General features: G+C 44.4%; 1 protein-coding gene and 1 long non-coding RNA gene across 3 annotated transcripts in view; one reads left to right on the top strand and one right to left on the bottom strand.

The window, feature by feature from the left end:
- Positions 1–24,133, top strand: part of COL1A2 (collagen type I alpha 2 chain) — a 65,805-nt gene extending 41,672 nt beyond the window's left edge. For both annotated transcript variants that reach the window (XM_083578455.1, XM_083578456.1), the window contains exons 30-50: positions 1,680–1,787; positions 2,897–2,950; positions 3,382–3,435; positions 6,668–6,721; positions 6,843–6,896; positions 6,994–7,101; positions 8,400–8,453; positions 8,552–8,605; positions 9,674–9,835; positions 11,323–11,430; positions 13,120–13,227; positions 14,458–14,511; positions 14,756–14,863; positions 16,703–16,756; positions 17,545–17,652; positions 18,375–18,428; positions 18,573–18,680; positions 20,105–20,351; positions 21,104–21,294; positions 21,986–22,228; positions 23,683–24,133. In XM_083578455.1, the coding sequence (XP_083434581.1) occupies positions 1,680–1,787; positions 2,897–2,950; positions 3,382–3,435; positions 6,668–6,721; positions 6,843–6,896; positions 6,994–7,101; positions 8,400–8,453; positions 8,552–8,605; positions 9,674–9,835; positions 11,323–11,430; positions 13,120–13,227; positions 14,458–14,511; positions 14,756–14,863; positions 16,703–16,756; positions 17,545–17,652; positions 18,375–18,428; positions 18,573–18,680; positions 20,105–20,351; positions 21,104–21,294; positions 21,986–22,228; positions 23,683–23,829 (2,232 nt within the window). In that variant the 3' untranslated portion in view covers positions 23,830–24,133. The remainder of the gene's footprint in view (positions 1–1,679; positions 1,788–2,896; positions 2,951–3,381; positions 3,436–6,667; positions 6,722–6,842; positions 6,897–6,993; positions 7,102–8,399; positions 8,454–8,551; positions 8,606–9,673; positions 9,836–11,322; positions 11,431–13,119; positions 13,228–14,457; positions 14,512–14,755; positions 14,864–16,702; positions 16,757–17,544; positions 17,653–18,374; positions 18,429–18,572; positions 18,681–20,104; positions 20,352–21,103; positions 21,295–21,985; positions 22,229–23,682) is intronic.
- Positions 2,881–6,661, bottom strand: LOC310745878. Its single transcript, XR_014540418.1, has 3 exons — positions 6,300–6,661; positions 3,978–4,036; positions 2,881–3,001 (listed from the first exon to the last, which is right to left on the bottom strand). It is a non-coding gene; the product is annotated as an uncharacterized lncRNA (long non-coding RNA).
- Positions 24,134–24,578: the final 445 nt, after the last annotated feature.

Raw genomic sequence — 24,578 nt, 5'->3', positions numbered from 1 at the left:
TGCTTTAGGATGTAGGGGTGTAGGAAGGTCAGGTGGTACCCGGTGCGAAAAATTTCTTGTCTCATCCCCCACACACATTTTTGCCTGCAAAAATGGTTTTACATTATTTCATATTTTCTTACAAAGGACTGTGGATTCTGAGCCTCTGATAACAAGTAGGCGACTATGAACAGATACTTAAATCTACAGGATGGATTGTGTTTTGGCTTGTGTTATTTTATTTATATTTATTGTTTGTTTATTTAATAAAATTTATTTTTAAAAACCTGCAAAGTGGTTTACCAAAACAAAAAACAAAAAACCACCACAGCAGTAAAATCAAGAAAAATTAACAACCCTACTTTAAAACATACAAAAGCTAAAATATTAAGATTAAAATTACTTCAACTTCCTAAGCATCTAGGTATGCTTGCCTAAAGAAGAATGCTTTTAGCAGGTGCCCGAAAAGAGTCTAGCAAAGGCTTTGTTGAGAGTTCAGCCTTCATGACATAGGAAAACAGCCAAGTAAACAGCTATTTTTGTGGAGGAGGGTCAAGATATTAACTGATATGCATGAAATTTAATATGCAGTATATAATCCCTAGTGTAGTAAGATAAGACCTTTGGAGCAGGCATTTTTTAAAAAAAGTTTTTTATGAACTACCCTAGTAGGGCAGTAATTGTTCCTTGATAATTTGTCACCCCACTCCATGACGACACCTGGGGTGGACCACCCCCCTGCCCCCCTTCTTTCCTACGCCCCTGTTAGGATGACACTTTTCACTGCAACATTTGTGATGAGGCAGAGTCCAGACATGTACAGGGATGCTCTGTGATGGATTTCTGTAAATTTCCACCCTGCCCGTTGATTCTGGATCTGGAGTCCTGGTCAACCTGTAGTGGATCTATTTTTGGTTTCACTACCCCTTAATCAAATTGAGGGGGTGGTAGCAGTACCCAGGGGTCTCCAGAAAGGTATTGCCAGTTGCCCATCAGGTTTCAAGCCCTGGATGTTGCTGCAGGGATGACAGAAAGCACATCCAGTGTTTCATAGATTTCTTAGAATCGTAGTTAGTAGGGATCATGAGGGTAATCTAGTCCAACCCCCTGCAATGCGAAAATCTTTCACCCAACGTGTGGCTTGAACCCATGATCCTGAGATGAAGAGTCTCGTGCTCTACTGACTGAGCTATTCAGGGGTTATTCCTATTCAGAGAAGACCCAATAAAAACAAAGGGCATGACCAGCTTAGGCCCATCAATTTCAATGGTGAGTATAGCTTAGTTAGATACAACCCTTGGAAAATATAATTCACATGGTTCCTGGCATCGCTTGATGTTGCCAAGATGATAATGAAGTCAATCTCATATCGGGTTACTTTTGAACACCCAGAAGACATCCTCCAAATTGATCCATTTTAATCAGACCTATCCCAAACCAGACATTTCTGCTTAGGAGGTATTCACCTGCTTTTACCTGCATGTTTGGAGAATGGATCGTTTGAATGTCACGTGATAAGAAACATCACCTTCACTCCTGGGCGGCCACTGCAGAGAGCATTTCCCCCCCAGCAGTATTCAGAAATTCAGTACCTTTCAGAATACTAACAAGCAGCTATTCGCAGGCAGCACAATGAAGCATGTGGCTCATTTCCCCCTAGGGCTCTTGAAGATTGAATCTTTCTTTTCCTGTTCTCCTAGGGTGAACCTGGTGCCGCTGGTGCTGCTGGTACTCCAGGCCCAGCTGGTCCCAGTGGAATGCCCGGCGAGAGAGGTATTGCTGGCGTCCCAGGAGGCAAAGGCGAAAAGGTAAGGCCAATAAGAGGCAAGCTGATTCCTGACCAACAATTCATCACATCCGCAAAGTCGCCCCTGGTGTATTTTAATTGCAAGGTCTTCCTTGGTGGGGAAAGGCTGTGGCCGCTCAGTAGGACTGCCCATGCTTTGTAAGCTGATGACCCCAGGTTCAGTCCCTGAATAGCTATAGTAGTCAAGAGACCCCATTTTAAGCACTTGTGCTGGAGTAGAAAGTCTTAGGCTCAGTTTTCCTGGCTTAGAATCATATGCGGCAAGTCACTTGGAAACCTTCTGTGTAATAAGTGATCAGCAAGTTTAATTCTGTCAATTAATTTATTGTTATTCGGGTTTAGTTTATCAAGACCCAAAGTTGAGTACATATGTGAGTGGGACACTGTTTTCCAGGGACGCTACATCATAGGCATCTGCAAGAAATTGGCTTAGTGGGGAATATAGTAATGGCAAAATGCTAAACACTTCCATTCCTGTCTACAAAAGCATGCCTTCTGCTGGCTACATTTAAAATTCATTTCATAATGTTATTCATGATTTTTAAAATAAAAAATATTAGATGATCTTGAGGGAGCTAGCAATAATTATTTGATGAACTGAGTTCGCTGGGAGGTATTTTGGGTTGTGTTTGTAACATTCAACTCTCTTGTTAGTGTGGATCCAATTTCTTTTCCAGGCGTTGGTATTAGAATTGTCCAGTTTATGGATTCAGTAAAAATGGAGAAAAATAGGGGTGTTTGTTTTTCCATCTGCAGAAGACACAACTAAGAGGATTTTTACCTCCACTGGCAACCCAGAGCATTGGTAGTTGCAAAGGGGGAGAAAATAAAGACGCAACAGACATGAAAAATGAAAATAAGGAAATAATAGAGGACTCCCAAGGAGAGGGGAGAGGGCTAAGGAAACACTCCACAACAGAGGGTGTTTGAAAAAGGGTGAGGGGCTGCCGGCTCTGCAGGCAAAGGGTGACATAACTGGGCTCCTGAGCCCCACAGGGGTGCCACAGAAAGAATGTAGTTGGTCAAAGGAGCCATGGACTCAAAAAGCTTGAAAGCCTCTGAATTAGACAGTGAGACTCAGAATTCATGCTGTGTCCCGCTTCATTTCAGGGTCCAACAGGCTTCAGAGGAGAAGCCGGAACTTCAGGAAGAGATGGTTCACGGGTAAGTATACTTCTTAAATTGCTTTATTTCCTAGGAGCCAAGCCTTCAGTCCTTTTAGTAATCAAGAGGGGAAGAGAAAAATAATTGGATTTAGGTCCCAATACATAGCCCATTAATTCTGCACCCAGACCCTTAACCTTCAGTGATATTGGCCTGAAGTAAGTTTAGATCACTGAAGATCTTGAAAATACATCACTGGTATTATTAAGGAAGTTAATGCAATTTGTTTGGACAACTATTACATTGATTTCTGATGCTGGATTAAGAAAACTAAAAACAATACAAAACCTTTTAAAAAACAAAAACTAAATGTGTCGTTTTATCATTTGTGCAATTGTCCATAGCTTGGATAATTTTCTTCTGGTGTGGGTTTAACATGGAGAGAAAAAGCACCCTAGATTCAAACCTGTAATTCTGCTTGATTTTTTCAGGGTATTCCTGGTGCAGTTGGTGCTCCTGGCCCTGCTGGAAGTACTGGCGAAAGAGTAAGTGGCAGACTTTTCACATGCTTAGTAGGCTTGCATTTAGTATGGGAAGGAGCCATCGCTCAGTGGTATAGCATGTGTTTTGCATGTAAAAGTCCCAGGTTCAATGCTTCTCCAGGTAGGGCTAGAGAAAGACTCCTGCCTGAAACCCTGGATCACAGAATCCCTGGATCAGAATCATACAATTGTAGAGTCGAAAGGAACCATGAGGGTCATCTAGTCCAACCCCCTGCAATGCAGGGATCTTTTGGCCCATGTGGGGCTTGAACCCACGGCCCTGAGATCCAGAATCTCATGCTCTGCCAACTGAACTATCTCCTGGCTGTCAATGTGGACAGTACTGAGCTAGATGGACCAATCTAGTGGTATAAGGCAGCTTCTCGTGGGTGAGATTCACCCCTCCAATGTTACAGCATCCAAATAAAACACAATGGGAAAAATATCAAGATGTTTGTTTGTGTGAAAGCATTTATAATCCGCTTCAAATATCTTAGTGGTAGGTAAAAGTTACACACAACAGAGAAAGTTAAAACAATACCTACAGTGCCATCCTACGCATTGGGTCTTATCCTATTTTTTCCTTATTCCCTGTGCTTTTTTTCTTAAAAAAAATGTTCAGGGGTACTCTCATTTTGACTCAAGGAAATCATCACTTTATAGTTCAAATCTGGAAAAATAAATACAGTAAATAGACAAAGGTACAAAGATTCACAAAATGTTTAGGGGTATGCATACCCCCCAGAAAAAACCGCTGCTTATTCCTATAGCATTTCTTCCTGTCCAAAGAGCCTCCTAGTAATTATCTTGACCCCCATCGTTCTGCCCGGATGCTGAGGTCCAGCGCCGAGGGCCTTCTGGCGGTTCCCTCATTGCGAGAAGCAAAGCTACAGGGAACCAGGCAGAGGGCCTTCTCGGTAGTGGCGCCTGCCCTGTGGAATGCCCTCCCATCAGATGTCAAAGCGATAAATAACTACCTGACATTCAGAAGACATCTTAAGGCAGCCCTGTTCAGGGAAGTTTTTAATCTGTGATATTTTAGTGTATTTTTGGTTTCTATGGAAGCCGCCCAGAGTGGCTGGGGAAACCCAGCCAGATGGGCGGGGTACAAATAAATTATTATTATTATTATTATTATTATTATTATTATTATTATTATTATTATTATTATCTTATTCACCATCTGTGGTTATTAATAGTCCCATTTTACAGATGGAGAAATGAACATAAATGGCATGCCCATAAGAGCACAGTCAGCCAAAGGTTGAGTGAAGATTTGAATCCAGTTTTGCCAAATATGCTATCTGCTAAGCCAGGGGTGGAGAACCTGTGGCCCTACAGATGTTCTTGGACTCCAACTCCCATAACCCTGAACCATCATGGTCAGGGATGATGGGATCTGTAGTCCAAAAATATCTGGAGGGCCACAGGTTCCCCATTCTTGCACTAGGCTCAGTTGACTCAACTCTAACCCTGCAATCCTGCACACGTCTACACAGAGTTCAGTGGGTCTTGCTCCCAGATAAGTGAGTATAGGATTGCAGCCTAAATCATTGATTAGGGATGGGGAACCTGTCACCCCCCAGATATTGCTGAACTACAGCTCTATCCCTGGCTGTGCTGGCTGAGGCTGATGGGAGTTGCAGTACTGCAACATCTTGAAGGCAACAGGGTCAACACCCTGGCTTAGATTAATCCATATTTATGCTCTCAGACTTTTCTATAGAAATTAGACTGGCTCCCTCCTTGTTGTTATTCCACCAGCAGGTGAATACCTTCCTATTCCAACAGGCTTTTAGGAACTGACTGTTTTTAAGGAAGGTGCTGTTGCTGTGCTGTTTTTATTGTTGTTGTTATCTGTACTTTTTTGTTGTTGTTATCTGTATTTTTAATAGATCTGCCCATCTAGTTTTAATTCTGTTAGTGTTTAATTGCTTTTTAATGATTATCTTTTCTATGTTTTTAGCTTTTTCTGTTTTATCCGTAAGCTGCCTTGAGTCCCAGTTTGGGGAAAAGGCAGGATATAACTAAATAATATAACTAAATATAACTAAATAATAATAATAATAATTCAGAAAACTCCCTAAAGAGTCCCTAAAGATGTAAATATTCCCCAGGAAATGAAATGCTTGAGGGAAGATCCCTACATCCCTATATCCCTACATTCCTATATGCATCAACTGCCCTGGAAAAAACAGGACATCCTGTTTCCCCCCCCACAGGAGCACGATGGCCATTTGGGGCTCCTTGCTCTCATGCGATTTCAGGCAGAGGCTTATAAGAACAATTGCTTGAACACACTTAAAACTGAAAGCTTGAACTGTACTTTTCATGATTTTATTTTATTTCCCCCCCCCCTTCTTGGGTGATAAGCGTAGGCTGCATGGCTACCTGGCTTTTTACCTGTGTCTGTATGGTTTTATATCTGTTAAGATCTGTGCTCAAGACCAATGACTGGAAATCTAATGAATGGTGTAACTGGTTCCATACGGTGCACCCAGAGAGATGTTATTTGGCTTACATTTTTCAAACGACAGCTTCCCCCGACACCAAGATCACAAGGCAAACAACTACCATTTTGTCATGGCATAGGAGCCTTCAGTGTAAAGAACGCTTGCGCATCCTTAACATGGCACTTTGAATTCATGGCCATTATTTGATTGAAAAGAAGTTAAGCATGGTTAAAAAAATGTTGGAGGGAAAGGATTACATTTTAAAAGATGGCATTGCGCCTACTCTGTTGTTGCTATTTACACACCCTTCTCACTAGCTTTGTCTTAGAGGCAATGAGGAGTCTGGGCTGTACTTTAAGGGGACAGAACACATTTTTACAGGGCCTAAATAGAACACCAATGAGTTCAACTTACCTTTCTTCCTCATATCCATTTAGAAAATGCAGTGAATGTGTTTTGTTCAGGATCTGGCAGATGAAATATGGCAAACTAGCCAAAAGTGCCTTGGATTGATTGATTGATTGATTGATTGATTGATTGATTGATTGAACCCTTGTTTGTGGCTCAGCTCTCATGCCCAAGCCATTGGGATCAATTTGTTCTGAAGGCACCCTGCTGCAATGCACCTGCTCTCTTGCCTGTGGCACCTGATGGTTTGAGTTGCATCAGTGGATCACCAAGAGGCTGATGGGTAGACGCTTATGTCTTCAGCCATGGACTTGCAGTAGAGGACGGCCTGGTGCGTATCCTAGCAACATGAATCCTTTGTGTGTTTGTTTTAGGGCGAAGCCGGTTCCGCTGGCCCTGCTGGCCCTGCTGGTCCTCGTGGAAGTTCTGTAAGTAGTGGAATAATTTCTTTTAAAAGTGTGACATGAACAGGTTCTAGGAACCTTTGATATGAAATGGCGATTAATTTTTCTCACTGGGATGTGTGTTGGTTCTCCTCCCCTACCATAGGGTGAACGTGGTGAGGTTGGCCCTGCTGGTCCTCCTGGATTTGCCGGCCCTCCTGTAAGTATGAAGGGAAATATTGGCTTTCACGTGGTTTTTAATAGTTTGGGGCTATAATGTATTTTGAGTAACATTTCTCCCCTCTTGACTTTTTAAGGGTGCAGCTGGTCAGACTGGTGCTAAAGGTGAAAGAGGCCAGAGAGGACCTAAAGGAGAACAAGGCCCACAAGGTGCTGTCGGGTCTGTTGGCAACTCTGGCCCCTCTGTAAGTCAAATGAATTTTATATTAAACTCTCCCCACCTTCTGATCAAACTGTGTAGTCTCTTTGGATTTCATAGTGCTACATCCATAAACTTATTGCATAGCTGTGAAGCAGAATGCTTGCATGGTCCAAATCTAGAATTACTGTTAGGCTGATTTGTGAAGTGCCTAGGATCTTTCCCAAAGAGCAGGAACAAAGCATGCCATTCCCAAAAGGATGAAATTCTGGATTGCCTTTGGCACTACATTTGGAGGAATTCAGAGTTAGGTCAACTTTGCAGGGGTGTGGAATCTGTGGCCTTCCAGATGTTGATGAATTCCAGCTCCAATCAACTCCTGCCAGCATGGCCAGTGGTCAGGAATGATGGGACTTGTATTCCAGCAGCAACTACGTGGTCCTTACTCCTTCCTTATAAGCTATTTTCAAAGAGTTAATATATAAATGCTATAGATTGGTGGTAAAGAACCAATACCAGTGGCCATCTTTCTGGGTAGATTGTGTGTGTACAGTATTTCCAGAGGAGTTTTGACATACAGTAGCACTCCTGGTATATCACTGATAATCCAATTATCATAAGCATTATCAATTCATTGAATGAAGAGTAGTACTTTGAAGTGTATATGAGTACTGACTGGACTGAAATGACCGCTGGGAGGAGTGCAGAGAAAAGAAATGCCATGGTGCAGCGGAACCAGCCGCCTTCATCTGTCCCAGCTGCGACAAAACATGTCTCTCCCATATTGGTTTCTACAGCCACAGCAGGCGCTGTAACTTCCCAACAGTTTGACTTTACCCCCAATGGCGCACTCCTTCATCGTCTCGCGAGACAGATGGGTGCCAACAACAACTGAGTGAACACTGTAACTCGTATGTTAATTTTTCTGCCTGTGGTTGGTAGTATATGAACCACCACTGTTCTTAGAAAAATTATCTCATGTACGAGGTAGTGGTAATGGTAATGTCAACACACTTCAAAACCAAGTTAGCAACTTTGGGATGGCGTCTGGTCCACATTATGACTACTGTTACAAAGTAGTGGTGTGTTGCTGGACTACAAATCCCATCATCATCCCATCACATTGGCCATTGGAGTCCCAACACCAACATCACTGGGAGGGCCACATGGTTCCCCATGCCTGCATTAGAGTATGAAATAGTGTCTGATCCTCCTTTCAATAAGTCAGTAGCATAGCTTTCATTAATTTTTAACTCCAGTCATGATCAAGCCAATATTTGACAGCTAGAACTTTGCAGTACTCTACTTATCTTCATTTTCCCTACTCTTTCTTCTTGTATATAGGGTCCCGTTGGCCCTGCTGGTCCCACTGGAGGTCGTGGTGATTCTGGTCCACCTGTAAGTGTAGAAACTTATTATGTTGATGCTCCTACATCCACCCTCCTGCTGGTCCTTGTAAGTCCTAATCTCTTCATTGATCTTTTTCCTCACAACAGGGTGTCACTGGTTTCCCTGGTGCTGCTGGAAGATCCGGACCCCCTGGCCCTGCTGTAAGTAGCCACTGAGAACACTCCATCTGTAAATTTAAACAAGGTAGAAGACATAAAGGGTCTGGTGCTTCTAATTCCTCTTTGCAAAGAACGATCCTGGATAACTGGGGTTCTTTGGAACCTTGTCAACAGTTGTTCGAAAAGAAGATCTGAAGTAGTGGGCAAGCTTCTCTGAAAGTTATCCATCACTACCAACCTTCTCCAGCAAATATGCAGCCATTGAATACATGGCACAGTGACAATTGGGCTCAACAGGCCTTCCCAAAACCCTGGATTAGCAGAAGGCTTATCTATACAGTGCATATGAATGAATGAATGAATGAATGAATGAATGAATGAATGAATGTGGCTAAGAAAACGTCTCTCTCCTTTACTCAAAGCAGCACTGGAAGAAGGGAATTTGGGTAGGAGGCTGCTTGACCCTTCCCCAACAGCCTCTTTTCATCTGAAATCCCCCTCCCTGAAATTGCTTTTCCACCCACAAATTTCCATACTACTTTTCTCTCGCAAAAATATTGTCTAAACATTTGGCTGGAGAGAGGGAGATGGCAGGGAGGCTGGATTAACCAGCTTCCTGTAAAGTTATGGGGGTGGGGGATGTAAGCATCCCTCCTCACTCTTTACTCCATATTGTCCCGTCCTGTCCTCCCTAACACTTGCTCTCAATCGAAGTGTGCTCCTGGAGTTTTCTTGTACACATTTGCATGTCATATGCCACTGATCCTTGGCTAGAACATGCTCCAGAATCCTGGACCATGTGTAAAGTTTCTATGGCAGAGCTCCTGGAATTCCTCAACTGGACAAGTTGCTGTGGAAAGTGTTACTTGTATATAGGAAACCTGAAAAACGCTGCTGTAGAAACCTCGACGAAAGGAGTCCATTGATTCCATGTGATCACCAGGAGCAAGCTTGTTGTAATTAGTTGTTGTGGTGTTGTTGTTGTTTTTGTTTATCACCAAGAATTTTTGTCAGTTCTTTGCTATCTGATTTAATATTTTGCTCTCTGTGAACTGGTTACACCAGCAATGGAACCATGTGCATTTATTTACCTGTCTACTTTATCCCTAGGGTATCACTGGTCCCCCTGGCCCTCCTGGCCCAGCTGGCAAAGAAGGTATCCGAGGCCAACGTGGTGACACTGGTCCAGTTGGCCGTGCTGGTGAACCTGGTATTGTTGGGCCACCTGGATTCAGTGGAGAGAAAGGTCCAAGTGGAGAAAGTGGTGCTGCTGTAAGTTATTACAAATAATTCATTTTCCTTCCTTTTCATAATTTTCATTATCATTATTGTTACCCATTGTTCAGCAAGGTAAATTCAGAATTAAAAACGGTTCAGATCAGTCATGCCTGAATACCAGTTCTTAGGCCTGCCTTCACCAACCTAGTGCTCTCCAGAACTACAACTCCCATCAGTCCCCAGCCAACACAGTGATGTTGCCTGGGGCTTATGGAAGTTCCGTCCATAACAGCTGGAGAGAGGCACCAGGTTGGCCAAGGCTGTGTTAGTCATTCTTGCCGTATTTCTCAGAAATACAGACATCAGCCAACACAGCCCATGAGTGTGTGTTCTTCAAAGCATATAGTAATCTCCCTTTTAAGTACGCACAGACATAAACCAAAGCATCAATACCATTCAGGTCTTCTGCTGGATTGGAGTGACATGGCTTCTCTGAGTCCAGTCGCCTTCTTTTTTTTACTCCAGGGGAATATGTCACTTTCTTCATGAGCTTTGCTGCTCTCAGGAGGACAGCTTTCAGCAAGCTCCTATTCAACCTTTATTTATTTGAAGTTGTTTTATTTATACGAGCCCATCCCTAAGTAGCAGGATGAAGTCAAGGATATATATAATCTTGATTTTCAATATTTAGGGCTCCAGAATTCTGTGCATTGTGTGGACTTTCAACCTTCCATGGTAGTCAGGGCAAGAATTCCACAAAATGTTTGGACACAATGGATTGCCCATTGCACCGGATGATGATGTGGCTCACACCCCCAAATCTCTTGTGAATAGCCTAAAAAAAGAAAAGATGCATTTAAGTGAAGACTTTGAAAATATCTGTCCTTGCATCAAATAGTACAAAAGTATTGATGTGCATATAAATTGGTCTCAGCAAATTCTAAGCTAAATCTTTGTAGCCACTGGCTGAATTCACAACCATAAGGTCAATAGCCTTATTTGGACAATTTAAGGAAGGAATCAGTGCCTGTTAGCAAAGGGCATCACTTGATAGATGGGGGGGGCTGCGCGATTCTAGGTGCTGCTCCTGGAGAATGGCTAGCATAATCCACCATGGATCAGTGATGTCATTGGCCTACACCTCCACTGAGAATTGCTAGTTGTTCTCCAGGTGTGGCAACTGCAGCATGAAGTCCCACTTTCTGCTGGTTTCATTGGCCCTGCAAGTGGCAAATAATGAATATGTTTTAATTTAATTTGCAATTGAGGTCATTAGGCTTATTCTGGCATTGCCATGCGGTCCCATTCCCAAACTTAAACAAGATGATCTGAAACAGAATAAGGATTTCAAGCCTGATTTGTCTTTAAGAAGGCTGGATAACCTTAATCTGAGTACATCAGAAGAGATACGTGCACTTCTGAGATCAAATTAAGTTGCCAAAGGAGATGGGAAGAACCAGTTTCATTTATGTTACAATTTGGAAATTTGCTAGTCTGCAAATAGGATCTGAAAATTTTATTCTGCTCTTTTCTTCGTGTAGGGTGCCCCTGGTTCCCCTGGTCCTCAAGGTCTTCTTGGAGCTCCTGGTATCCTTGGTATTCCTGGCAGCAGAGGAGAACGTGGTCTCCCAGGCATTGCTGGATCACTTGTGAGTACCATATTTGCCAAGCCTTCAGCTAGGTAGCGGATATGCTTTGTCTGGAATTAGGATGGTGCATGCTAAATTCAATGCTGAACTCTTGGTTTTTTAACCTGGAGGAGAAACACAGTGTTAAGTTGCTCCTTTGGAGTTGTGTGCTTCTGTCTCATGGTTCCTACAAGTGCGTTGTGGCACTGTTTCATAGGATGTGCCATTGGGTACCAATGCTGGTGTGGGAGTTCAGCTGATGCCCTCAAGCTAGCTGCCTCCTGAGGGTGACTGTACCATTCTGGCAGGACATGTACCAGAAATTCCTTGAAGGGAGGTCTGGGATTGGCTGTTGCTTGGCAAGTGGGAACCGGTTATATGGTCCTGCCCTGTCAGCTGTTCAACCAATCACATTTTTGCCTTGGCAGTGGAAACTCTTGCTTGCACCGCCATAGCTGGAACAGACTCAGAAGTTTAGTCTGCACATGTATCATGAGCAAGAGCTGCTTTCTGTTGAGCTGCGGTGTAGAACATCCTATAGGATGTCTGGTGTTGGGCAGGTAAAAACCTGGCTCAGGTGAAAAGGGAGTTTGCAGGCACTGCTGACTGGGAGTACCTGCAAAGCCCATTTCAAAGTACTGTGCTAAATAGCACTTTGAAAGGGGCTTTTGGAGACCCCTACAGGCAAAAAAAAACCCTCACCTGACATCATTGTGACATCAAACTTGGCCTACCAGCGGCTGGTGGGGAAGGAGATAAAAGTCTGGGCTAAAATAAGGTTACCAGATTTTTTCCAGAGAATCTAGGGACACTTTTTTTTTAAGACAGACTAAAAGTTATTTTTTTAAAAAAATAAGAAATAATATCTTCTCTTCTGTGATCTCCTCTGGGCCCCGGCCTGCTCTCTTGGAGCTCTAGCAGCCGTGGAGTAGGCTTGGGTTGGGCCCTGGCTCAGCCACCTGTCCTTGCTCTCCCGGTGCTCTCCTACCTCTCTTCCTCAGCGGCGGCGGCAGCGCGGCGAGGTTGGGGCTCCCCTCTTTTTTCTCCTTCCTCTTTCTCTCTCTTCCTTCTCCTTCGCCTCTCCTCCTTCTCCCAGCATCGGTGCCAGGGTTTTCCTGGCCCCAGAGCGCCACTGGGCAGTCAGCCATGTGGCTGGGTGCTCTCGCTCCCGGCTCTATTTGGGTCGCGGGGGGGTCAGTGGTTCCCCCAGCTGACGTACGGGGCGTCCCCAGTTCCCCCTCGGCAGTGGTGGCAGCAGTGGCAGTCTCAGAAGCCCAGAGCCAGCCTGGTAGTGCAGTTGGCTCTGGCTGGCTTCAGGAGCTGCTCGCTGCTGTGGTGCCCGCCATTTTACATTGCCAGAAGTCCTCATATGATGTGTCTTGTGCCATTGAACCAATCACGCAACATTCATTCCCTACTAAGAAATCTACAATGCTTAAAATATAAATCCGGGGACATTAAATGAAATCTGGGGACATTCCGGGGACAGATTTGTAAATCTGGGGACTGTCCCCGAGAAACGGGGACATCTGGTAACTATAGGCTAAAAATATTCTTCCACCCTTGCTGTAGAGCATCATGCATGGTCTACTGGCATCAGCTGAAAGTTATATAGTAGTCAAATAATGAATGGGCAAATAGGATGTAGTGAATATTTTGCTAGTTAAGTATACGAACAGCAATGAAATGTATCCCTGCTATTGTTTTTAGGGTGAGCCTGGACCCCTTGGTATTGCTGGTCCCCCAGGTGCCCGCGGCCCATCTGGTCCCGTGGGTTCCCCTGGTGTGAATGGTGCCCAGGGCGAAGCTGGACGTGATGTAAGTATACCCTTTTGGTCATAACAGTGGGGAAAATAGAGGTGGGGAAGGTGGAATCCTAAATTTTCAGCAGCATTTAAAATCATATTTGAAGGCTATTTAACACAGCTGTTTTTCTTTCGCATGAAGGTTTTTGTTTGTTTGTTTGTGATTTATTTTTTAATTCAGTGAAATGGAAGTGGGATCAATGAATAGGATAGCAGTTGTAATGTACTTTGCATGCTGAAGTGTGCTTTGGAAGTCGTTGACAGCAATGCACTTGATCCTATAAAGTGATGCATCTCCATGCTCCACTAGCTGCCATTGCAGGAAACCTCACAGTGACATATACAGATAATCATGTCTCAGCTTAATAAACTGAGGTCTGAACTATACACTTGGCCATTTTGTTCCTCCCTTTGTGCGAGTGAGAAAACAAACCAGGAAATCTTCCATTGACTATAATTTCCCATTTCATGTAGGCTTGAAAATTACAGTTAGCAGCTTTAGAGCAAGATAGTATATTCAGCCATGGTTTGAAATTGGCTTAATATGATGTCTTGTTCCTTAGATGTTAGCCATATTTCCTGATCTGTACAATCAGGAATGAAGTTTTCTGGGTGATATATAATCATCTTTTCCCCCCTCTCACCACTAAGGGAAGAGTGAATGGGCTTCATGTGTGGCCAAAAGGCTCACTTATAAGGTAGTTTATTAAGCCAATATATGATTATCCAAACTTGCCCATTGAGAATGTGGCTCCCTCAGCCTGAAAAGTGAGATGAGCACCACACCCCATAGTCTCCTTTTGATGGGACTTAACCGTTTTTTGTTTTTTTTTTTACCTTCATGTACACAGTGAGGAAGAAATGATAACATGAAAAGATAAGAAAGGGGGGGATAATATTTCCATTAAAATCACACAGTTCTCAGAACATTCCATTACTTTTGGTCTGATGAAATAAAGCTGTAATAAAATAAAATGCAAAAATAGAGTGCAAAAAAATGGGTCAATCTAGAACTGTCGAAATCTAGAAATAAACTAAATCCATCCCTCTGAAATGAGTAATTAGGGGAGAAATGGTCACAATGGAAGAATAAAGTGTGGCAGATTATTCCACTTGGACCTGTTCTGTGGTTTGGAGCTGGGGGCAGGAGGGAGGTACAGAACACGCTGTCATTCCCCTGTCAGTAAAGTAAAGCTTTTTTTCCATGTCGTGTGTGATGTTAAGATTATATTTTTCTTCACAGGGAAATCCAGGTAACGATGGTCCTCCAGGCCGTGATGGTGCTCCTGGTTACAAGGTAATTGCGTTTTCCCCTTCTCTAGGCAGAAGTGAGCCTGTGCTTGCTACAAGCTCATGCCTTTGGACTTCCATTTAGGGAAGTCTCCAGGTATTTAGTTGTATGTCGTGATTGATATGAAAGTTGTACAACTGGGGGGTGGGCGGAAGGGGGGGTGGGATGTGTTGTTTTTCTGTCTCTGTATTAAAAATGCAAATAAAAAAATTAAAGGTCTTCCATTTGTCCTTTGCCTTCATCTTTTCAGGGTGAACGTGGTGCTCCTGGCAACCCTGGTCCCGTTGGTGCTCTCGGTGCCCCTGGCCCCCATGGCTCTGTTGGCCCTGCTGGCAAACCTGGAAATCGTGGCGAACCTGTATGTGACTTCTATCCATTTCATAAAATCAAAAGTCAGATGTAATCTATCAGGGCTGCATTCGAAAGGCTCGGTCCCCAAGACATGTTTATTGATTGCACCTTTTTCCTCCAAGGTGCTCAAGGGTGGTATGCATGATTTTCCCTTTTCCTTGTTTAATGCCCACAGCAACCCTGTGAGGTGGGTAAGGCTGAGAGGCAGCGACTGGCCCAAGGTCACCCAGTGAGCTTCGTTTCCTAGTGGGGATTTGAACCCTGGTCTCACAGGTCCTAGTCTGGCATTGTAACCACTACACCACCAATGGGTGCCTCCCGCACTGAGAAGCCCTACAGGCAGTCTATCTGATGGCATTGAGAACCTTGGCCAAAACTTTTAGGAAGGGTTGGGGTGGGATTCCATGCATTTAGTTGACCTGTTGTAGTTTTGTACTAGACTTAACTGCTTATTGAATGGGTTGGGTATTAGATACCAGGCAAGTGGGATTTACTGCAGAACGTCACAGTGTGGACTGCTCCTGTCCAGTGTTGGCCGGCCATGCTGTCTTCTAGGGTACTCCATTGCACCTGCTTCCAGTGGGCACTTAGAATTGTGTGGCCACTGAGCATGCTCAGTCCTTATTAAGCCGGGTTTTTATAGCGAGGGTGCATCTTAAATATTTTTGTACAAACCAGCACCTTCCTTTTCTCAGTGGCCCCATTTGGATTGCTGTTCTGTTGTTGATCACCAGCTGAGTTTGCTATTAGATGGAGGGATAATTTTGTTACTGCTGTCAGCCCTGAAGGCTTACCAAAGCGTGAGAAACGTTATCGTTGATGATGATGATATTTTGGTCTACATTCAATGCCTGATCCCTAAAGCACACCTCATCAGTCTACACATGCACAATTCCCCTAACTACCATTCATCCCATCTAGTATTTTCCCCTTATATCCTGTCCAATAAGAAGAGTATTCTGTTCCTTGTATCAATAAGACTTCCATCTTCCAGCTTTTCTCAGACCTAAAATCTGGCCCTTGCACTTCTGTGTTGTGATGAGGAAGGGAATTACAGGTGTTAACCCTGAAGCTTAGTGAATAGTAGGGTGGTGCTGTTCTTCCATCCCTGTTTTCTGCATGGTGGGTGCCCACTATTTGCCTGGGAGCAAATACTTGGCATAATGGCTAGTACCATCCTGTAAACTATGGCCAATCCCTCCACTGTATCGCTGAACATTCCACTACTGCCAATTCATTGTAAAAGAAAGCAGCGGGGATCACAGTATTCCTTCTTGATTCTCATTGATGTGGTACCAGTGCGCTTCCCATTTCGTCTCCAATGAATGAAGACAACCTGTTGTCAAGCGGCTGTGAGCTGCCACATCACTCCCCGCTGTGACATTAGTTCTCTGTACGGTTACACTTTGCAACCAGACCTCCCTTTGCAACCAGACCTCCCAAAACAGGGCCTTCTGAAAATGCCATGCATGCTCTTTCATTCCAGCAGCCATTTGCTATGACTGGCTTTGGGTGTTCTCTTCATCTTTGGTGAACAGGAAGTGCAAGTGACTTGAACTTACAGTTCAGTGCATTTGATAATGCACTGAACTATCCCAGCTCTTCCCTTAGCATGTGCTTCCAGTGAAGGAAGGGACAAAAACTACCTAAAGTCACACTTTGGGCATTGTGGCCAAAAGAAACGCAGAGGACATGAAGTGTGAACCACTAGTGCTTCCTGTTCTTGTCCATATTATGAATGTATTGAGCCACCCCTGGGTCATTCCTTTGTTGGTCAAGGAAAGGGAGCTTTGCATCACAATCTACAGTGAGCAGTTTCTCTAACTGTGCTTTGTCACCATTTCAGGGTCCCGTTGGAATTGCTGGTCCTGCTGGTCCTGCTGGTGCAAGAGGTCTTGCTGTAAGTTCGGATTTTGTTTCGCTTCTGTAATTATGTCCTTTTGGTAAGAAGTCCCATGATGGGGACAGGAATGGAGATCCGGGTTCTGGAAATCAAGTCAGAGGGTTGTATAGATCATGGGGAAATTTTGGCATGAGTAGGAAGTTTAGAATATGGTAGTGGTCTTTCCCTTTGGTTGAAAGGTTTTAAGATTGCAATGGTGGGGTACCTAGCCTAACTCCCATTCCTTATGTGATTGACTTGTGAGCCCTTTGAGGACAAAGAGAAAGCAAGCACTGAGTGTAGTAATTTTGAGATGCAGGCTCATCAAAATGGACACAACCTGCTATACGACTTAAGGCTGGATATAAGCAAAAACCAATGCTTAGGAAACTTTCTAGTCCCAAGCAGGGCTTTTCTTTAGCTGGAACTCACCAGAACTCAGTTCTGGCACCTCTCAGGGGGGCACCATTACCATTCTAAGAGAACAAGGGAGGCATTCATGGTGAGTTCCAGCACCTCTTTTTCTAGAAAAATAGCACTGGTCCCAAGCAAGGACTCAGGCTGTTCCTACTTAGACCAGATCAGTGGTAGAGTAACAGATTGGCAAAAAGGAGAGGGACCCTGAGACATTTTGAGCCGCAGTCCTTGCTCAGCAGAATTGTTTTTAAACAGAGGTAAATCTGCTTTCTAGACGTGAAAATGTTCCAAAAGCAAACGTACTTGTGTGTGTCTAAACAAACTCTGCAGGTGGAAAGCTCCCTGCAAATATTCTGTTTTTCACTTTTCCCTTTTTATGCCCTCCACAGGGCCCAGCAGGTCCACGTGGTGAGAAAGGTGGTCCTGGTGACAAGGGACCCAGAGGCGCACCTGGCTTCAAGGGACACAATGGACTTCAGGGTCTGCCTGGCATTGCTGTAAGTGTGTTGCCCGAACAATGGGGCGAAACAGCAACAGAAATAATATAGCCTCCCTGATCATTGGTAGCACGTTCTAAGGCCCTTCAGGATTAGTCTGTGTGAAGGAGCTGTGGTGTTGCCTTTTCACACTAGAAGGAGTGAAACTTGGTCCACATAGATCAACATCGACGACTCAGACTGGCAGCAGCTCTCTGCAGAGTTGTCGGCATTTCCTTTCCATTAGGCCAGCAATTAATGTTCAGAAGCAGAGACGTTGTGTATGACTGAAGCCCATCTAGAAATCCTGCCCCAGTGCCCAGATACATGGGGGCAGGCGGTGTTATTCAGTGAGGGGGGCGAGAGACCATATATGCTCAGTGGCATGTTTGTCGTCGTTATCACTTCCTGTTTCTCAGGGATGGGACTGGACATCCTGTTATAAGGACAGCGAACCAGTCGTCCTTCAGATGTCCTCAACCTCCGACTTCCATCACCCCTGACCACTACCTGGACTGGCTGGGACTGATGGGCGTTGAGGTTCAATAACATCTGGAGGTTTCCTACCTTCTGCACTCCTGTCCTATTTGTTTAAAATGAAAACAGATTTTGAGAATCAAAATAAGCCCTCCATTATATTCCCTCCCCGCCATGAATTTGCCATTTGCGCAAGGATGAATATTCTGCATGGAAGTCAATACAGGGGTAAGTCATGTTTTTAAAAACCTCTCTCCTTTCAACAGGGTCATCATGGAGACCAAGGTTCACCTGGTGCTACTGGACCTGCTGGCCCAAGGGTATGTGAACATTCTCCCTTTGTATGGGATATTAAACAGTCTTGTTGTTGTTGTTTTTTTTGAAAAAAGTGATTATATATTTCTACATTTCATTTCTTTGGTGGTGTACTAATCTGCGGGTGTTTCTTTGCTTGCTTCCTTCAGGGCCCTGCAGGTCCTTCTGGTCCTCCTGGCAAAGATGGCCGCAACGGTCTTCCTGGACCTGTTGGCCCTGCTGGTGTGCGTGGCTCTCAGGGTAGCCAAGGACCTTCTGTAAGTATGAAACTGGATGCTGAGGGTATGGGGCTAAAACCATCAATTTTAACACAAGCGGCACCCGGCTGTCCATGTTTGCTCAGAAGGAAGTCCCACCGCATTCAGTGGGGATAACTCCCAGGTAAGCGTGTATAGCAGGAGTAGCCAATGTGGGGCCCTCCAGATAATGTTGGGCTACAGCTTGCATCCTCCCCCCCTGATTATTGCCACATGGGCTAAGGCTGATGCGAGCTGGAGTCCCACATCACCTGAACAGCTACCCCCGGGACACAGGATTACAGGCTTGAGTTGCAACCTTATGCAGTTTTCCTGGGAGGAAGCCCCAAAGAATGCAGTGAAGCTTACATCTGACCAAACTTGCATAGGACAGTGCTTCTATATTCTATTTCATAAAATGTATATGCCACTTTATAGTTAAAAAAAACCCAAAGCAAAACCTCCAAGCAAATGTGTTATTAATGCATTTAGTTTGCGAAACTTTATTGGGTTTTTATTTTTAATTTATTGGGGGGTTTTGTTTTGTTACCGTGCTATTTTAATTTTCATATTATTATTATTATTATTATTATTATTATTATTATTATTGCAAACTGCCCTGTGATCCTCAGATGAAAAGCGGTATAGAAATTTAACCAATAATAAAAAAGAAAATATTATTTTCTTAAGTTCTACAATTCCAGACGCATGCTACATGAGAGTGAGCCCCACTGAACACATTGGGACTTGCTTCTGAGTAAACAGATGTAAGATTGCCATGTAAATGTTTGAAATAAAAAGGCTCCCCTTTTATTTGACGTTCTAGCCCTAATTGGGCATTATACGGTTACCAGACATGTGAGTAAGAGCAGGGATGAGCATGGCATCTCCACTCCCTCTGTCGTGTCACTTGGCCAATCCCTGCCACCCTTCACATATTAGAGGGCAAATGTCTGCAGCAGGGGACCCTGATGTTTTAGTTATGATTTTTTGGGGGGGCGGAGCAGCAGCAAACCTCTTCCCCACTATGTGCTGCATTCCCAGTTAAAATTGCCCCCCTCCCCGGTGCCTGTCATTAAATTTTCAAAATGCAACATAAGTAGAAGAAACTCAATTAATGTGGAACATTGTTTGGCCATTGTCTGATGTTCATATTACATTTGACCTCACTCTTGCAAGACAGTGGTCATGTTGAACCAGCCAAAGAGTCCACGCTCTCTGCTTTAGTGAGTGCTTCATTAAGACTACATGTTTGGTGTCCAGCATCCACTGCCTCATCACTAGGGTTAATGAACATGGGCCACTTCTATAATAGGCCCCAAAGGAACCATTTGATGCACCTTGCACTGTGTTTAGGCTCTTCGTGGGGAGAAGGGGTTAGGACTTCTGCACAATCAAGTGAACTTGATTTCAACAAAGGCATGCTCATTTCTGAACACTTTTAGGGTCCACCAGGCCCACCTGGCCACCCTGGCCCACCTGGTCCCAATGGTGGTGGATACGAAATTGGCTATGATGCAGAATACTACCGGGCAGATCAGCCATCTCTGAGACCCAAGGACTATGAAGTTGATGCCACCCTGAAAACATTGAACAACCAAATCGAGACCCTCCTGACCCCAGAAGGCTCCAGGAAGAACCCAGCCCGCACCTGCCGTGACCTCAGACTCAGCCACCCAGAATGGACCAGTGGTATGTTAGTGCTAGATGCTCGACCCAGTGGCTTGCTGACCATGTAATGCACTTGTGGGTGGGTGGCCAATAGAAATCTGTGTGTGCCATTTCTCCATGCAGCTGCCATTCTTCCTTTTGTCTGGGAAACCTTTTGGTAATAACAGGGAGAGGCAGGTGGACAAACTACTAGACCAGGAACAGCCAAGTTTGTGCCCTCCAGATGTTGGTGGACAACAATTCCCATCATCCCTAGCTCTTGACTGTGCTGGCTGAGGCTGATGGGAGTTGTAGGCTGACAGCATCTACAGAGCATTGTGTTGGTTACGCCTGCATTAGACTGTCTTTGTTGCTCTCACATAACTCTATCAGCTGTGTTGGGGTAAGAACAGATGGAGGATCAAATTTTTCCATCTGCATAATAAAATCTCTCCTTGTAGACTGCAGGAATTGTATTTATCAACACAGCCAGCCCCAGCCCCCAAATAAGCCCATATCAGGGGTTATGGCTTTTTATTTAAAACTACTGGATGTCCCCCTCCTTTCTGTTCCAACCCCACACCTAATTCCTCTCCACTTTTAGCCATTCACATCAACAAGTTAATAAATGGTACAACTAGATTTAAACAATAACCATTAGTTACACATAAGTGATTTTTAAAAGGGGGGGATTTAAGGTTTCTGTATTGTCCGTACTTGTACTGTTCCTATGGCTGCAGCAGTGTGAGTATTTAACATGAAGATGGGCTTACTGTTGCTTTTTAAAATGATAGGCTTCTACTGGATCGATCCTAACCAAGGCTGCACCATGGATGCCATTAGAGTTTATTGTGACTTCTCCACTGGTGAGACCTGCATCCATGCCAATCCAGAAAGCTTCCCAGCTAAGAACTGGTACAGCAGCAAGAACCTTGCCGAAAAGAAACACGTTTGGTTTGGAGAAATGATGAATGGCGGTACTCAGGTGAGTTTCCATACTGCATCCATTATGATAAATGTGTTCTCTAAGGCCAAAAACATTCTAGTAAGGAAGACAAAAACCCCGCTGATTATTTTTTAATCCACACAACAGATACATTAACCCTGTTCATAAGAAGGGCTCCCTGGCTGGATCAGACCAGCAAACCATCTATTCCCACATTTTGCTTCCAACAGAGGGTGCATTTTGATACAGGGAGTTTGTGACCCTCCAGACTCACTGGACTCCAATCCTTCATTGTCCCCAGCCATAGCGACTATCTGGAGATTATGGAAGTTTCAGTCCAATGAGATCTGGAGTTGCACAGGTTTCCCACCCCAAGTCTACCACCTCTGAATCTCAAACTTCCATTTAGCATCATGAATTATCACCATGGATAGGGATTGAGTGGGGTGAGGAAACAAACTCCCCGCTGCTGCTGCTGCTGCTGCTGCTCCTTCTTTGGCCAGTGAGTGCGGCCCCTTGCCATGATGCTTTGCCTGGAGCTTCCCAGTGGCCTTGGACAAAACTTAAGTTCTGACGATTTCTTCTCAAATGCTGGTGGTACTCCGCCCCACCTCCCAATTGCCTTGCCCTTCAGAGAACAAGGTGTTCCAAGCTGACTTATGTGCAAAATGTATTTCATAATATGCGTGTGATTTTTGACTGAAGCTTTCCCCTTCCCTTCCGTTTTTAGTTTGAGTACAACGAGGAAGGTGTAACCACCAAGGACATGGCCACCCAACTTGCCTTCATGCGACTACTGGCTAACCATGCTTCCCAGAACATCACTTACCACTGCAAGAACAGCATCGCTTACATGGATGCAGAAACAGGCAGCCTGAAGAGCGCTCTGTTAGTGCAGGGATCCAACGATGTCGAACTCCGAGCTGAAGGCAACGGCAGGTTCATGTACAATGTTCTTGAAGATGGCTGCTCTGTAAGTACCCGTTTCTTCCTGCTTATCAATATCTTTGAGTGTTACTGCCCTCCTACAGAGCCAGGTCACTTAATGTACTTGTTAGAATTGGGAGTCGTTAAGGGTTATTTTGTTTATCCAAGGTAAGTCTTCAGCTTTTCCAAGCACCTATAAAAGGCACTACTAAAATCTTTCCCTATTGTAACACCAAGGGACGCGGGTGGCGCTGTGGGTCAGTGGCGTAGCGTGGGGGGTGCAGGGGGGGCCGGCCGCACCGGGCGCAACATCTGGGGGTTAGGGTTAGGGGGCGCAAATCCACGGGTTAGGGGGCGCAAATCCACGGGTTAGGGGGCGCAAATTACTTGCCTTGCCCCGGGTGCTGACAACCCACGCTACGCCACTGCTGTGGGTTAAGCCACAGAGCCTAGGGCTTGCCTATCAGAAGGTCGGCGGTTCGAATCCCCACAGTGGGGTGAGCTTCTGTTGCTCAGTCCCTGCTCCTGCCAACCTAGCAGTTCGAAAGCATGTCAAAGTGCAAGTAGATAAATAGGTACGCTCCAGCGGGAAGGTAAACAGCGTCTCCATGCGCTGCTCTGGTTCGCCAGAAGCGGCTTAGTCATGCTGGATACATGACGCGGAAAAACTGTCTGTGGACAAACGCTGGCTCCCTCGGCCTGTAAAGCTCCGCAACCCATGTCAATCCTGACCATGGGCCATGCTGGCTATGCCATTGGCTAGTGACAGAGGAGTCAAATATCTGGAGTGCCACAAGGTCCATGCAGACTGCCATTGGTGCTTCACACCCTACCTGTGTATTCACAGTAGTCAGAGACATAATTTATAAGAAAAGCTTGACTCAGAGCCACCATGTATCAGTTACATGGGCCATGGAAAATTAGCACTCCTGGAGAGCGAAGACTATAAATTAGTTGACCTGTGGAATAACTCTGTTTAACTGGTACAGTGCTACCCATCTCATCACTCCCCTGTCTTTTCTACAATAAAACCCCCCATTAGATGAAGGCACAGACTGTAGTGCTTGCTGCACACACAGAGGCAATTTTTCACAAAATGTGAACAGGAAATACGTCTTTTGCAAAACTCTGAACACATGGTGGGCACTCACAGAAAAGCTGAAAGTGCCTGTTTGGAGTGCATCTCTCCTGTACAAAATGCTGTTACTAAAGCACCAGTGTACAGGCATCCGATTGAAAAGGAAATGTCATGAGAGTATGAGTGGCGTTAGTTCAAGAATTGGGCAGTGGTGCTTCAAAGGAGAAGGGGAAATAGAAGTGATGGGGATGGAGATAGGAGGCCCCCAGCATGTTAGCTGATGTGAAATGTGCCGGAGGGTTGGACTGGTGGGTGTATGTAGCAGGGAAGTGAAGTGGAACTCCTATTGATCCCTGGTAAATAGTGATCAATCGGTGCCTCAATAACTGTTCTGACTACTATTTGCTATTGCTATCTTGCAGAGAAAGACGAACAAATGGGGCTCAACAATTATTGAATACAGAACAAACAAGCCATCTCGCTTGCCCATCCTTGACATTGCACCTTTGGACATTGGTGGCCCTGATCAAGAATTCAGTATCGACATTGGCCCAGTCTGTTTCAAATGAATGAACTAAAACTAACTTAAAACAAAACAAACAAAAAAAAGTATTCTCTCTTTGCCATTTCTTCTTTTATACTGAAAGCTGACTCCTTCCATTTCTTCAGTTCATCTACTAGCTTAAAATCTGGGCGAAAGAGGAGAAGGATTTGTTGGAACGTTGTGCAATGCAATTTAATACAGCCCCAAAAAGGAATCAGAAGGTGTTTTTTTTCCAAGATTTTGTCACCTTGTTGTGGAAAATGTCAGCCTTTGTGTAAAAAAACAAAACCAAATAAACAAAAACCAAATAAAAAAATCCTGAAAGTCTGCACCACTTGTGGCCTTTGACTATCTTCCACAGAGGAAGTTTAAAACCACAACTTCCAAAGGTTTGAACTACCTCATACACTTCTAAGCCAAGTGTGATCCACATTCTTATACATATGATCTGAGGTGCTTTTGGTCCCGTGCGTAAGTGAAAGGTGCTGATTCAGTCTTATAGAGTATATAACCAATACTTGAACTTCAATGGTGCTAGAGTCATTTGGATAAGAAAAGAAAAGAAAAAAAACACACCACTTTTCTGTATTAAGTTGTATTGTTTCTTTGGAATCTGTCTCGGAATAAAGTCAGACTATCCCATCTCACCCCCAGACTAAGCATGTGGATCATTTCTCTCCCACCCCATCCTCATTCTCTTCTCCCACATCAGGTGTCCGTTCTTTTAAATCTCGTTTTCATCCTCTACAATGGGCAAAAAAGGAATCATCATTT

This window comes from Podarcis filfolensis (genome assembly GCF_964270895.1).
Source record: "Podarcis filfolensis genome assembly, chromosome: 12".
NCBI lineage: Eukaryota > Metazoa > Chordata > Lepidosauria > Squamata > Lacertidae > Podarcis > Podarcis filfolensis.
Note: the sequence above shows the minus strand (reverse complement) of the source record. Positions and strands in the feature narration are given on the sequence as shown.